The 16,325-nt window shown below is 51.3% G+C and overlaps 1 protein-coding gene across 2 annotated transcripts in view; it reads right to left on the bottom strand.

Annotated features, from left to right (window-relative positions):
• The window catches only part of NCR3LG1 (natural killer cell cytotoxicity receptor 3 ligand 1), a 280,467-nt gene that overhangs the window by 16,801 nt on the left and 247,341 nt on the right, over positions 1–16,325 (bottom strand). For both annotated transcript variants that reach the window (XM_075326669.1, XM_075326668.1), the window contains one exon: positions 14,760–15,071. In XM_075326669.1, the coding sequence (XP_075182784.1) occupies positions 14,760–15,071 (312 nt within the window). The remainder of the gene's footprint in view (positions 1–14,759; positions 15,072–16,325) is intronic.

Genomic DNA, 16,325 nt, shown 5'->3' on the forward strand with positions numbered 1-16,325 from the left:
GCAGATGCCTCTGAGGTGGGTCTGGGGGGAGTTTATAGTACAGGCAGATGCCTCTGAGGTGGGTCTGGGGGGAGTTTATAGTACAGGCGGATGCCTCTGAGGTGGGTCTGGGGGGAGTTTATAGTACAGGCGGATGCCTCTGAGGTGAGTCTGGGGGGAGTTTATAGTACAGGCAGATGCCTCTGAGGTGGGTGTGGGGGGAGTTTATAGTACAGGCAGATGCCTCTGAGGTGGGTCTGGGGGGAGTTTATAGTACAGGCAGATGCCTCTGAGGTGGGTCTGGGGGGAGTTTATAGTACAGGCAGATGTCTCTGAGGTGGGTCTGGGGGGAGTTTATAGTGCAGGCAGATGCCTCTGAGGTGGGTCTGGGGGGAGTTTATAGTACAGGCAGATGCCTCTGAGGTGGGTCTGGGGGGAGTTTATAGTACAGGCAGATGCCTCTGAGGTGGGTGTGGGGGGAGTTTATAGTACGGGCAGATGCCTCTGAGGTGGGTGTGGGGGGAGTTTATAGTACAGGCGGATGCCTCTGAGGTGGGTCTGGGGGGAGTTTATAGTACAGGCAGATGCCTCTGAGGTGGGTCTGGGGGGAGTTTATAGTACAGGCAGATGCCTCTGAGGTGGGTGTGGGGGGAGTTTATAGTACAGGCGGATGCCTCTGAGGTGGGTCTGGGGGGAGTTTATAGTACAGGCAGATGCCTCTGAGGTGGGTCTGGGGGGAGTTTATAGTACAGGCAGATGCCTCTGAGGTGGGTCTGGGGGGAGTTTATAGTACAGGCGGATGCCTCTGAGGTGGGTCTGGGGGGAGTTTATAGTACAGGCAGATGCCTCTGAGGTGGGTCTGGGGGGAGTTTATAGTACAGGCAGATGCCTCTGAGGTGGGTCTGGGGGGAGTTTATAGTACAGGCAGATGCCTCTGAGGTGGGTCTGGGGGGAGTTTATAGTACAGGCAGATGCCTCTGAGGTGGGTCTGGGGGGAGTTTATAGTACAGGCAGATGCCTCTGAGGTGGGTCTGGGGGGAGTTTATAGTACAGGCAGATGCCGCTGAGGTGGGTCTGGGGGGAGTTTATAGTACAGGCAGATGCCTCTGAGGTGGGTCTGGGGGGAGTTTATAGTACAGGCAGATGCCTCTGAGGTGGGTCTGGGGGGAGTTTATAGTACAGGCAGATGCCTCTGAGGTGGGTCTGGGGGGAGTTTATAGTACAGGCGGATGCCTCTGAGGTGGGTCTGGGGGGAGTTTATAGTACAGGCAGATGCCTCTGAGGTGGGTCTGGGGGGAGTTTATAGTACAGGCAGATGCCTCTGAGGTGGGTCTGGGGGGAGTTTATAGTACAGGCGGATGCCTCTGAGGTGGGTCTGGGGGGAGTTTATAGTACAGGCGGATGCCTCTGAGGTGGGTCTGGGGGGAGTTTATAGTACAGGCGGATGCCTCTGAGGTGGGTCTGGGGGGAGTTTATAGTACAGGCGGATGCCTCTGAGGTGGGTCTGGGGGGAGTTTATAGTACAGGCGGATGCCTCTGAGGTGGGTCTGGGGGGAGTTTATAGTACAGGCAGATGCCTCTGAGGTGGGTCTGGGGGGAGTTTATAGTACAGGCGGATGCCTCTGAGGTGGGTCTGGGGGGAGTTTATAGTACAGGCAGATGCCGCTGAGGTGGGTCTGGGGGGAGTTTATAGTACAGGCAGATGCCTCTGAGGTGGGTCTGGGGGGAGTTTATAGTACAGGCAGATGTCTCTGAGGTGGGTCTGGGGGCAGTTTATAGTACAGGCAGATGCCTCTGAGGTGGGTCTGGGGGGAGTTTATAGTACAGGCAGATGCCTCTGAGGTGGGTCTGGGGGGAGTTTATAGTACAGGCGGATGCCTCTGAGGTGGGTCTGGGGGGAGTTTATAGTACAGGCAGATGCCTCTGAGGTGGGTCTGGGGGGAGTTTATAGTACGGGCAGATGCCTCTGAGGTGGGTGTGGGGGGAGTTTATAGTACGGGCAGATGCCTCTGAGGTGGGTGTGGGGGGAGTTTATAGTACAGGCAGATGCCTCTGAGGTGGGTCTGGGGGGAGTTTATAGTACAGGCAGATGCCTCTGAGGTGGGTCTGGGGGGAGTTTATAGTACAGGCAGATGCCTCTGAGGTGGGTCTGGGGGGAGTTTATAGTACAGGCAGATGCCTCTGAGGTGGGTCTGGGGGGAGTTTTTAGCACAGGCAGATGCCTCTGAGGTGGGTCTGGGGGGAGTTTATAGTACAGGCAGATGCCTCTGAGGTGGGTCTGGGGGGAGTTTATAGTACAGGCAGATGCCGCTGAGGTGGGTCTGGGGGGAGTTTATAGTACAGGCAGATGCCTCTGAGGTGGGTCTGGGGGGAGTTTATAGTACAGGCAGATGCCTCTGAGGTGGGTCTGGGGGGAGTTTATAGTACAGACAGATGCCTCTGAGGTGGGTCTGGGGGGAGTTTATAGTACAGGCGGATGCCTCTGAGGTGGGTCTGGGGGGAGTTTATAGTACAGGCAGATGCCTCTGAGGTGGGTCTGGGGGGAGTTTATAGTACAGGCAGATGCCTCTGAGGTGGGTCTGGGGGGAGTTTATAGTACAGGCAGATGCCGCTGAGGTGGGTCTGGGGGGAGTTTATAGTACAGGCAGATGCCTCTGAGGTGGGTCTGGGGGGAGTTTATAGTACAGGCAGATGCCTCTGAGGTGGGTCTGGGTGCGGTTCTGTCCCAGGAGGTAGATGGAGAAGAGCACCCGATCACCTATTTGAGTAGAAAGCTCACCCCGGCAGAGAAGAACTATAGCATAGTGGAGAAGGAGTGCCTGGCCATAAAATGGGCTCTGGAATCCCTCCGCTACTACCTGCTGGGGCGACACTTTCGCCTGGTGACGGACCACTCCCCTTTGGTCTGGATGAGGAATGCTAAGGAGAGAAATGCTAGAGTCACCAGGTGGTTTCTCTCCTTGCAGAACTTTCACTTTTCTGTGGAACACCGGGCTGGTAGGTTGCAGGGCAATACGGATGCCCTGTCCAGAGGTCCCTGTATGTTGGCAAAAGTTCAACCCCGCCCGTTTGAACTGAGGGGGGGGATATGTGAGGCAGTGACAGGGGTAATATTTGAAGACCGCTATGTGTCCCCCAGAATGTGTCTGGAAGCCCTCTGAGGTTGCTATAGCTATTACTGGGAGTATAGCACAAAGGGTAACAGGGAGACAGATCCCTGCTCCCAGTCCAGGTTTTGTAGCAATCCTCATGTCCGGCATTTTCGTTTAAATCATGCAGAGCACAGCAGGGTGTGTCTCAGTTGAGAGCCAGGCTTGTGGAAGCTAACACATGCGGTGTGAGCTGCGCTGGCTCTGTGTGGAGTGAACACAGGCCAAGAGTGTGAGCCTAGGAGAACCTTAACAAGACCCCTGCGGTTATCGGGGTCCTAAGGTAACAAGACTTTTTGATGCAAAGAATTTGTCTATATGCACCGGCTGTGATCCGGAAGAGACTGTGACTGTGGGAAATTGGATCTATTTATGCTGCAACAATAAATAGACTGTTGGTGTGAACACGCTGCTGCCTCACTGCCTCACGTTTTTGCCCAAACAACGCTGCTACCTCACAATAGTTTTGATGCCTTCAATGTGAATCTACAATTTTCAGAGTCATGAAAATAAAAAAAACTCTTTGAATGAGGTGTGTCCAAACTTTTGGTCTGTACTGCATATATATATATATATATATATATATATATATATATATATATATATATATATTATAAATAGAATATTTCTCCTCTGATGACAGTGTTCGATCTTCAGGTTCCTCTGGTGGCGGCATTCAGTCTTCGGGTTCCTCTGATGACAGTATTCAGTTTTTGTGCAGTGCAATTTTTCTCTCGCCCCATAGACTTGAATGGGTGCGAGAGAAAGAAGGATCGCATTACAGTCACAGAATGCTGCGACTATTTTCTCGGTCCGATTATGGCTGAGGAAATAATCGCTCATGGTGCTAGCACTAGGTTAATATTGGTCTGAGTGGAATGCGATGTTTTATCACACTCTGCTCGCTCCGATTTTCATGCCGAGTGTGCGATCAAAGAGATTGTTTTATAGCATTAATCTAATGCATATCTTTTTTTTTCAAAAATGTGTGTACAAAAATTCTTCTGTAATGTATAATATCCATTGTGCACTGTTTAAATGAATCTTTTGTTATGTTTTTGTTTAAATGTGCGGTGATGATGGGGGCGGTAGTGCTGGTGTGTGCGGTGATGATGGGGCGGTAGTGCCGGTGTGTGTGCAGTGATGATGGGGGCGGTAGTGTCGGTGTGTGCGGTGATGATGGGGGCGGTAGTGCCGGTGTGTGTGCGGTGATGATGGGGCGGTAGTGTCGGTGTGTGCGGTGATGATGGGGGCGGTAGTGCCGGTGTGTGTGCGGTGATGATGGGGGCAGTAGTGTCGGTGTGTGTGCGGTGATGATGGGGGCGGTAGTGCCGGTGTGTGTGCGGTGATGATGGGGCGGTAGTGTCTGTGTGTGCAGAGATGATGGGGGCGGTAGTGTCGGTGTGTGCGGTGATGATGGGGTCTCTCTCTCTCTTTTGGCATGAAAAAGAAAAAAAAACAAATCTGTTTTTTGCTGGATCCGTCGCATTAGCTTTTACACAATTTGTGATGGATCCGTTGCATCAGGCACAAACCGGATTGTGCCTGATGGCAAAACACGGATGTGTGGAAGCAGCCTTAAGTGGGCTTTACACGCTACGATATCGCTAGCAATTTCTAGCGATATCGAGCGTGTAAGCACCCGCCCCCGTCGCACATGCTATATCGTGTGATCGCTGCCGCAGCGAACATTATCGCTACGGCAGCGTCACACGCACTTACCTGGTCGGCGGCGCCGCTGTGACTGCCAAACAATCCCTCCCTCAAGGGTAAGGGACGTTCAGCGTCACCGCAATGTCACTGCAACGTCACTAAGCGGCCGGCCAATCAAAGCGGAGGGGCGGAGATGAGCGGGACGTAACATCCCGCCCACCACCTTCCTTCCGCATAGCGGCTGGCGGCAGGTAAGGAGACGTTCCTTGCTCCTGCGGTGTCACACATAGCGATGAACCACATGGGTAAACACCCTTACCGATTTTGGGTTTTGGGACGACCTCTCCATGGTGAACGATTTTGACCATTTTTGAGGTCGCTAAAAGTCGTTGGTCAGCGTCACACGCTGCGATATCGTTAATGAGGCCGGATGTGCGGCACTAACAACGTGACCCCGACGACCAAACATTAACGATATCGTAGCGTGTAAAGCCCCCTTAAATCTTACGGTAATGTTGCCCTCTCGTTTTCCCGCTCTATCTCCTGCAATTTAACACTCGGTAGTTTTCGGTTATACGATATCTGCCAGGAAGGCGGTCAGGAAAAAGTACAGCCTTTAGAATAGGAAGCATCTTCCTCTGTGGTGTAATCCGGAGTTTCCCGCGGGGGTGGAGGATAAACTGTATTCTGTGCCGCGCGGAGCCGGGATATCTAAGGTCTCTCATCTTATACATTCAGCAGAAGCGAGGAGCTGAACAAGCAGGGAGCGCACGGAAAATGCCCTCTCCGTTATGTCCAGCTGAACGCCTTTTTCGTTTTTCCATTTTGTTTATTTGCTCCTTGTAACTTTATTATTTTTCCGTTAATCTTGCCATACGAGGGCTTGTTTTTTGCGGGACGAGTTGTACTTTTAAATGAAATCATAAGTTTTACCATACAGTGTACTGGAAACCGGCAAAAAAATTCCAAGTGGGGAAAATTTTTTAAAAAAAGTGCAATTGCACAATTATTTTTGGGATATTTTATTAGCCATGTTCACTATATGGTAAAACTGATTTGTCAGTGTGATGCCTCACGTCAGTGTGATGCCGCACGTCAGTGTGATGCCGCACGTCAGTGTGATGCTTCACGTCAGTGTGATGCCTCACGTCAGTGTGATGCCTCACGTCAGTGTGATGCCTCACGTCAGTGTGATGCCGCACGTCAGTGTGATGCCGCACGTCAGTGTGATGCCGCACGTCAGTGTGATGCCGCACGTCAGTGTGATGCCGCACGTCAGTGTGATGCCGCACGTCAGTGTGATGCCTCACGTCAGTGTGATGCCTCACGTCAGTGTGTAGCCTCACGTCAGTGTGATGCCTCACGTCAGTGTGATGCCTCACGTCAGTGTGATGCCGCACGTCAGTGTGATGCCGCACGTCAGTGTGATGCTTCACGTCAGTGTGATGCCTCACGTCAGTGTGATGCCGCACGTCAGTGTGATGCCGCACGTCAGTGTGATGCCGCACGTCAGTGTGATGCCGCACGTCAGTGTGATGCCTCACGTCAGTGTGATGCTTCACGTCAGTGTGATGCCTCACGTCAGTGTGATGCCGCACGTCAGTGTGATGCCGCACGTCAGTGTGATGCCGCACGTCAGTGTGATGCCGCACGTCAGTGTGATGCTTCACGTCAGTGCGATGCCTCACGTCAGTGCGATGCCTCACGTCAGTGTGATGCCTCACGTCAGTGTGATGCCGCACGTCAGTGTGATGCCTCACGTCAGTGTGATGCCGCACGTCAGTGTGATGCTTCACGTCAGTGTGATGCCGCACGTCAGTGTGATGCCTCACGTCAGTGTGATGCCGCACGTCAGTGTGATGCTTCACGTCAGTGTGATGCCTCACGTCAGTGTGATGCCGCACGTCAGTGTGATGCCTCACGTCAGTGTGATGCCTCACGTCAGTGTGATGCCTCACGTCAGTGTGATGCCGCACGTCAGTGTGATGCCGCACGTCAGTGTGATGCCGCACGTCAGTGTGATGCCGCACGTCAGTGTGATGCCGCACGTCAGTGTGATGCCTCACGTCAGTGTGATGCCGCACGTCAGTGTGATGCCGCACGTCAGTGTGATGCCTCACGTCAGTGTGATGCCTCACGTCAGTGTGTAGCCTCACGTCAGTGTGATGCCTCACGTCAGTGCGATGCCGCACGTCAGTGTGATGCCGCACGTCAGTGTGATTACTCACGTCAGTGTGATGCCTCACGTCAGTGTGATGCCTCACGTCAGTGTGATGCCTCACGTCAGTGTGATGCCTCACGTCAGTGTGATGCCTCACGTCAGTGTGTAGCCTCACGTCAGTGTGATGCCTCACGTCAGTGCGATGCCTCACGTCAGTGTGTAGCCTCACGTCAGTGTGATGCCTCACGTCAGTGCGATGCCTCACGTCAGTGTGTAGCCTCACGTCAGTGTGATGCCGCACGTCAGTGTGATGCCTCACGTCAGTGCGATGCCGCACGTCAGTGTGATGCCTCACGTCAGTGCGATGCCTCACGTCAGTGCGATGCCTCACGTCAGTGCGATGCCTCACGTCAGTGTGATGCCTCACGTCAGTGCGATGCCGCACGTCAGTGTGATGCCGCACGTCAGTGTGATGCCGCACGTCAGTGTGATTACTCACGTCAGTGTGATGCCTCACGTCAGTGCGATGCCGCACGTCAGTGTGATGCCTCACGTCAGTGTGATGCCTCACGTCAGTGTGATGCCGCACGTCAGTGTGATGCCTCACGTCAGTGTGTAGCCTCACGTCAGTGTGATGCCGCACGTCAGTGCGATGCCTCACGTCAGTGCGATGCCTCACGTCAGTGCGATGCCTCACGTCAGTGTGATGCCTCACGTCAGTGTGTAGCCTCACGTCAGTGTGATGCCTCACGTCAGTGCGATGCCGCACGTCAGTGTGATGCCGCACGTCAGTGTGATTACTCACGTCAGTGTGATGCCTCACGTCAGTGTGATGCCTCACGTCAGTGTGATGCCTCACGTCAGTGTGTAGCCTCACGTCAGTGTGATGCCGCACGTCAGTGTGATGCCTCACGTCAGTGTGATGCCTCACGTCAGTGTGTAGCCTCACGTCAGTGTGATGCCGCACGTCAGTGCGATGCCTCACGTCAGTGCGATGCCTCACGTCAGTGTGATGCCTCACGTCAGTGTGTAGCCTCACGTCAGTGTGATGCCTCACGTCAGTGCGATGCCGCACGTCAGTGCGATGCCGCACGTCAGTGTGATGCCTCACGTCAGTGTGATGCCTCACGTCAGTGTGATGCCTCACGTCAGTGTGATGCCGCACGTCAGTGTGATGCCGCACGTCAGTGTGATTACTCACGTCAGTGTGATGCCTCACGTCAGTGTGATGCCTCACGTCAGTGTGTAGCCTCACGTCAGTGTGTAGCCTCACGTCAGTGTGATGCCTCACGTCAGTGTGTAGCCTCACGTCAGTGTGATGCCTCACGTCAGTGCGATGCCTCACGTCAGTGTGATGCCTCACGTCAGTGTGATGCCTCACGTCAGTGTGTAGCCTCACGTCAGTGTGATGCCTCACGTCAGTGCGATGCCGCACGTCAGTGTGATGCCGCACGTCAGTGTGATGCCGCACGTCAGTGTGATTACTCACGTCAGTGTGATGCCTCACGTCAGTGTGATGCCTCACGTCAGTGTGATGCCGCACGTCAGTGTGATGCTTCACGTCAGTGTGTAGCCTCACGTCAGTGTGTAGCCTCACGTCAGTGTGATGCCTCACGTCAGTGTGATGCCGCACGTCAGTGTGATGCCGCACGTCAGTGTGATGCCGCACGTCAGTGTGATTACTCACGTCAGTGTGATGCCTCACGTCAGTGTGATGCCTCACGTCAGTGTGATGCCGCACGTCAGTGTGATGCCGCACGTCAGTGTGATGCCTCACGTCAGTGTGATGCTTCACGTCAGTGTGATGCCTCACGTCAGTGTGATGCCTCACGTCAGTGTGATGCCGCACGTCAGTGTGATGCCTCACGTCAGTGTGATGCCGCACGTCAGTGTGATTACTCACGTCAGTGTGATGCCTCACGTCAGTGTGATGCCGCACGTCAGTGTGATTACTCACGTCAGTGCGATGCCTCACGTCAGTGTGATGCCTCACGTCAGTGTGATGCCGCACGTCAGTGTGATTACTCACGTCAGTGCGATGCCGCACGTCAGTGCGATGCCGCACGTCAGTGCGATGCCGCACGTCAGTGCGATGCCGCACGTCAGTGTGATGCCTCACGTCAGTGCGATGCCTCACGTCAGTGCGATGCCTCACGTCAGTGTGATGCCGCACGTCAGTGTGATGCCGCACGTCAGTGTGATGCCGCACGTCAGTGTGATGCCGCACGTCAGTGTGATGCCTCACGTCAGTGTGATGCCTCACGTCAGTGTGATGCCTCACGTCAGTGTGATGCTTCACGTCAGTGTGATGCTTCACGTCAGTGTGATGCTTCACGTCAGTGTGATGCCTCACGTCAGTGTGATGCCTCACGTCAGTGTGATGACTCAGGTGTGTGCGAGTTCATAGACACCAAACATGTATAGGTTTACTTTTATCCAACGGGTAAAAAAAAACCAGGAGTTTGTCCAATAAAAAGTTTTGCACTTTTTGCGCCATTTTCCGCGACTCGTAGCATTCTTTTTTTTCAGGATCTGGGGCTCACTGACGTTTTTAACCATACCATTTTTGCGCCTATGCTACGTTTTGATAGCCTTTATTGCATTTTGCGCAAAATTTGCGGTGACCACAAAACATAATTTTGGTGTTTGGAATTTATGTTGCCGCTACACCATTTACCGATCAGATTAATTGATTTTATATTTTGATAGATCAGGTGTTTCTGAACGCAGCGATACCAAATATGTGTATATTTTTATTTTTAACTTCGTTTAATTAATATAATCAAATTTTTTAATTCTTTTAACCCTTTAATTTTAAGTGGGGCGAAAGGGGGGTGATCTGAACTTTTAGGTTTTTTATTTTTATATTTTTTTTTTTTCACTTTTTTATAACTTTTTTTATTAGTCCCCCTAGGGGAGTATAAGGATCAGAAGTCTGACCGCTCTTGCATTTCTGTTGATCAGAGCTGCACAGCTCAGATCAGCAGAAATGCTCGTCTGTTGTAACCTGCAGCACTCGGCCGGCTCTTACAGGAAGTGAGTCATGATAGCTACAGGAGTCATCACATGACAATGTGCTATCACGGTAACTATCGCCTCACAGTGATCACGTCACGGCTCCACCGATGGAGCCAGGTGAGTGAAGACTTACCGTGGTGGGCACATTTTAACAGTATGATTTAAGGGGTTAGCAGGCGCAGGTGGATTACAGATCCACCTGTGCATGCAAGGCACAGATGTCAGCTGTTCAAATCAGCAGACGTGTGGGAATTATCATCAGCTGCTGGCAGCAGTCGTAGGTGATTACAACTATATTGCTTAGAACGTAATGTCACGACCCACGGTCGTTAAGGGGTTAAGGGACGTTACATTTGACTCTAAACAGAATGAACTGGATCCCATTCTTCCTCATCCAATGGGATCAATATCCGAGTTATACCTAATGATGAAGCCTGGATTATTGGGACACATCCCGGAATGTTCTTCAGCTACTGGAGATTACTGATGAGCGATATTGATGTTCCTTGTAAGATAAGAGCGGGTTCATCTACTTTACAGAAAAATAGCAACGAATCCTGGAGAGACCCCATTTACAATTCTGCACGCGTCCATCTATGCTTTTAATATTCCTAAAGTGGATCCTAGTGTGGACAGGTGAACCGCATGCCCCAAATGCCAATTGTAAAATTCAGACCCTTACCATGGTATTTGGCTTTGCCCCGACTCTGCATCCTTCTGGGGGTCAGTCTCTGCGCCCCTTAACGCCTCAAGCAGCGCCACTTGGAAAACTCTGGCATAGACAGTAATATAAGTGCAGGTATGCCAAGACTTCTGCACACTATTCTATTGCTGTCCAAAAAGAAACCGTCCTCCACCCCCTCTATCTCAGCACTGATAACTGAAGCATTATATGGAAATCGAGCAGGCTGCGACGCACTCACTAATAAGGAGGCGCAGGCACGGAGGTTTCTATTAACATGGAAACAGTTTGTGGTGAAATATTGCAATAAGGAGGAAAAAGAAAAGTGGTGCAACATTTTACCTCGACTGCATGGTATTATGGAAGACCTAAAATAACCTGGGTGACCTCCAAATAACCTGGGTGACCTCCAAATAACTTGGGTGACCTCCAAATAACCTGGGTGACCTCAAAATAACCTGGGTGAACTCAAAATAACCTGGGTGACCTCAAAATAACCTGGGTGACCTCAAAATACGTAAACTGTGAGAGAACAGGACTAAGTGTCTCCCTGTATAATATGTAAGGAGGTGGACCCCTGAAGACCCCACAACCACCATGCTGTGTAATGTAATGCATGATAGAGTAATGTAAGATGGGAAGGTAGAAGGTGTCAGATGTATCAGTGTTGCTGATGTGCAATGTTCCTGTATCATGTAAGGCAACGTTATGTAGGATTTGATAATGCAGAGCACCGTAATGTGTGTATAGAAATGTAGTTAAAGGGTTAAGTCTGCCCAGCAACAGGCTGCAAGGGCAAACCGGGTAAATGTTGGGACCAGCACACAGGGGAGGGGTTATCATGTAGGGAAAGGTTTCCTTCTAGAACTTCAGACTGGGATTAGTTTGCAGCTAGAGCAGATGTGATTCTGAGCTCAGCAAGGCCACACGACATGGGTGTCCCTACAGCTAAAGGAGACTGGAGCCAGGGATAGCAGGAAAAGGAGGTGGAAGGTACACAAAGTATCCAACGTAGTTGGGTCAGAGTGGTGACCAGTAGAACTAGCAGGTAGTCTGTTCCTCATACAGGATGATCAGCGTCAAGGCCCCAGACAGTCTACGACTTCAGTAGGTGAAGGGCCTGGACACACAGTACGCGAGACATAAAGGGAACCCTGTTTGGATGTTTCAAAAGGGTCAGTAATGTGAGGCTAGGGTTCCACCATAGTGCCAACCTTTGTCCTAGGTAAGGAGAACTGGATGTGGAGCCGCCGTAAGGACGGGATGACTCTCCCAGGCAGCACTGTAATGATGGGCTGGGTGGTGGTGAATCAAACAGGACTAATGAGGACAGGACCAACTTGGGATGGAAGGAGAGGAGGGACAGTTGGTGGAGACGCTTCATATTGAAAATGAAATGATGAAGATGTGTGCCGCCCTCTCCGGTGTACGGTTCTTACAGAGCTCCATTTAGGTAAAAGACTGTGTTTTAGGAACTTCTCCTTCATTGAACATCTGGTCGTGGCCAGCCAAAGCCATCGGCAGTGTGTGGTCTACACGGGCAAATTGCCCCCATGACACGTCTATACACCCAGCCAGGACCACCCCGTCATTCCTGTGACGTGCTGTGGCACGAGAGAACAGCACCTCGTCCGCCACTACCACCCCGCGCTACAGACATAGGACGGAGTGGTATGTTGGGGCCACGTGTACGGAGCTGCTACATACCCAGCATCTGCCGATAACAGCAGATGATGCCGCTTGCTCTGATCGCTGCTGATTAAGCATTTCAATACCTATGTCAATCACTGACAGCAGCAGCGCAGAGAGGCCACGTATGAGCTCAGCGCTCACTTCTGTGGTATCTGCGTCCTTCGTCATTGCTGTATTTTGTGCGTTTATGAATATGTGAGACCTGACAACTCTCTTGCTGCCTAGGGGGGCAACTATGTGCTCGGCCGAGAGCCTCTATCACAGGTATTTAGGGGTACGAGTTCAGGGGGAAGCTGCCTCTGTGTACGGCCATAGCATAGTGGGGCGATGGCTCAGAAGGAGAATGGCCGGACTGTGGGCATTCCCTACTGGAGAAGAAAAGTCATCTTTGACACCCAGCAACGGGATACTAAAAACTCTAGAAAATGGTGCATATTTGGTATGGCTGGTCCATTAAAGTCCAATCTATGAAAATATACAATATCGTGCACCGTAAAGAGGAAAGCCACCGCACTACAACACGCAGTCACTGTGTCCTATGTGCTCCAAAATGGCAGCAAGGAAAGCAGAAGTGACGACTCTCAGAAAATGGTGACCGAAAAAGGAAATCTACTCAAGTCTGGTAATGCCGCTGAATGGAGGATCCGGTGACCGGGTGACCGCTGTATAAACAGGACACTGTGGAACTCGTCCCACACAAATCAGCAACCCCAAAACCCCGGAACAATAAAAAATCGTAAAGGAAGGGGAGGAAAAGACAAAACCTGAGGGTTGTAGGTGAATGTGGAATGCGGGCGCCGGTACACCAACCATATACAATCAGGGAAAGTGGGGAACACCGGTGCGTCCAACCACACAGGACACCACATCGCCTGTATACAGAGGGCGGAGGATATTCTGGAGGATACTGCCCAGGACACCGCATCTCCCATGTACAGAAAATATTCTGGAGGATACTCCCCAGGACATCGCACCTCCCGTGTACAGAGAGCGGAGGATATTCTGGAGGATAATCCCCAGGACACCGCATCTCCCATGTACAGAAAATATTCTGGAGGATACTCCCCAGGACATCACACCTCCCGTGTACAGAGAGCGGAGGATATTCTGGAGGATACTCCCCAGGACACTGCTCCTCCCGTGTACAGAGGGCGGAGGATATTCTGGAGGATACTGCCCAGGACACCGCATCTCCCATGTACAGAAAATATTCTGGAGGATACTCCCCAGGACATCGCACCTCCCGTGTACAGAGAGCGGAGGATATTCTGGAGGATACTCCCCAGGACACTGCTCCTCCCGTGTACAGAGGGCGGAGGATATTCTGGAGGATACTGCCCAGGACACCGCATCTCCCATGTACAGAAAATATTCTGGAGGATACTCCCCAGGACATCGCACCTCCCGTGTACAGAGAGCGGAGGATATTCTGGAGGATAATCCCCAGGACACCGCTCCTCCTGTGTACAGAGGATATTCTGGAGGATACTCCCCAGGACACCGCTCCTCCTGTGTACAGAGGATATTCTGGAGGATATTCTGGAGGATACTCCCGAGGACACTGCTCCTCCTGTGTACAGAGAGCAGATGATATTCTGGAGGATACGCCCCAGGTTACCGCACCTCCCGTGTGTAGAGAGCAGATGATGATATTCTGGAGGATACGCCCCAGGTTACCGCACCTCCTGTGTGTAGAGAGCGGAGGATATTCTGGAAGATACTCCCCAGGACACCGCTCCTCCTGTGTACAGAGGATATTCTGGAGGATATTCTGTAGGATACTCCCGAGGACACTGCTCCTCCTGTGTACAGAGAGCGGAGGATATTCTGGAGGATACGCCCCAGGTTACCGCACCTCCTGTGTACAGAGGATATTCTGGAGGATACTCCCGAGGACACTGCTCCTTCTGTGTACAGAGGATATTCTGGAGGATATTCTGGAGGATACTCCCGAGGACACTGCTCCTTCTGTGTACAGAGAGCAGATGATATTCTGGAGGATACGCCCCAGGTTACCGCACCTCCCGTGTGTAGAGAGCAGATGATATTCTGGAGGATACGCCCCAGGACACCGCACCTCCTGTGTGTAGAGAGCGGAGGATATTCTGGAAGGTACTCCCCAGGACACCGCACCTCCTGTGTGTAGAGAGCGGAGGATATTCTGGAGGATACTCCCCAGGACACCGCTCCTCCTGTGTACAGAGAGCGGAGGATATTCTGGAGGATACTCCCCAGGACACCGCTCCTCCTGTGTACAGAGAGCGGAGGATATTCTGGAAGATACTCCCCAGGACACCGCTCCTCCTGTGTACAGAGAGCGGAGGATATTCTGGAGGATACTCCCCAGGACACCGCACCTCCTGTGTGTAGAGAGCGGATGATATTTTGGAGGATACTCCCCAGGACACCGCCGTCAGATAATTACCTCCCAGCATCAGTCGGATCTGCCTCTCGATAGTCTTTCCGCAGTGGGTCAGCGCCAGACGGAAGTTCTCCTGGTGACAGGTATTGTCCGCTGTAAACTTCAGCGCTATGGTTCCCCGAAACGTCCCAGACTCTGGATCCTCCTGGAAAGGTTCCGTACACACATTCGGTGACACCATAGTCCGACTTTTATACCACTGGACTTTATGATCTTTAGGGTACATCTCACTGACGTCACAGGATAAGGTCACCAGTGACCCAAAATCAGGAGAAGGAGGACTACAGCGAATATCGGAGACCTGAGGAGCAGACACTGCAAGACAGAAAATACAGTGACATATACAGTGCAATGTGTCATATATAGTACGGTATGGAGCCGGCCACCTGTCCTATATACAGTACGGTATGGAATCAGCAACATATCCTATACAGTGACATACACAGTGCAATGTGTCCTATATAGTACGGTATGGAGCCGGCCACCTGTCCTATATACAGTACGGTATGGAATCAGCAACGTATCCTATACAGTGACATATACAGTGCAATGTGTCATATATAGTACGGTATGGAGCCGGCCACCTGTCCTATATACAGTACGGTATGGAATCAGCAACGTATCCTATACAGTGACATATACAGTGCAATGTGTCATATATAGTACGGTATGGAGCCGGCCACCTGTCCTATATACAGTACGGTATGGAATCAGCAACATATCCTATACAGTGACATACACAGTGCAATGTGTCCTATATAGTACGGTATGGAGCCGGCCACCTGTCCTATATACAGTACGGTATGGAATCAGCAACGTATCCTATACAGTGACATATACAGTGCAATGTGTCATATATAGTACGGTATGGAGCCGGCCACCTGTCCTATATACAGTACGGTATGGAATCAGCAACATATCCTATACAGTGACATATACAGTGCAATGTGTCATATATAGTATGGTATGGAGCCGGCCACCTGTCCTATATACAGTACGGTATGGAATCAGCAACATATCCTATACAGTGACATATACAGTGCAATGTGTCATATATAGTACGGTATGGAGCCGGCCACCTGTCCTATATACAGTACGGTATGGAATCAGCAACATATCCTATACAGTGACATATACAGTGCAATGTGTCATATATAGTACGGTATGGAGCCGGCAACCTGTCCTATATACAGTACGGTATGGAATCAGCAACGTATCCTATACAGTGACATATACAGTGCAATGTGTCATAGTACGGTATGGAGCCGGCCACCTGTCCTATATACAGTACGGTATGGAATCAGCAACATATCCTATACAGTGACATACACAGTGCAATGTGTCCTATATAGTACGGTATGGAGCCGGCCACCTGTCCTATATACAGTACGGTATGGAATCAGCAACGTATCCTATACAGTGACATATACAGTGCAATGTGTCATATATAGTACGGTATGGAGCCGGCCACCTGTCCTATATACAGTACGGTATGGAATCAGCAATGTATCCTATACAGTGACATATACAGTGCAATGTGTCATATATAGTACAGTATGGAGCCGGCCA

This window comes from Anomaloglossus baeobatrachus, chromosome 10 (genome assembly GCF_048569485.1).
Source record: "Anomaloglossus baeobatrachus isolate aAnoBae1 chromosome 10, aAnoBae1.hap1, whole genome shotgun sequence".
NCBI lineage: Eukaryota > Metazoa > Chordata > Amphibia > Anura > Aromobatidae > Anomaloglossus > Anomaloglossus baeobatrachus.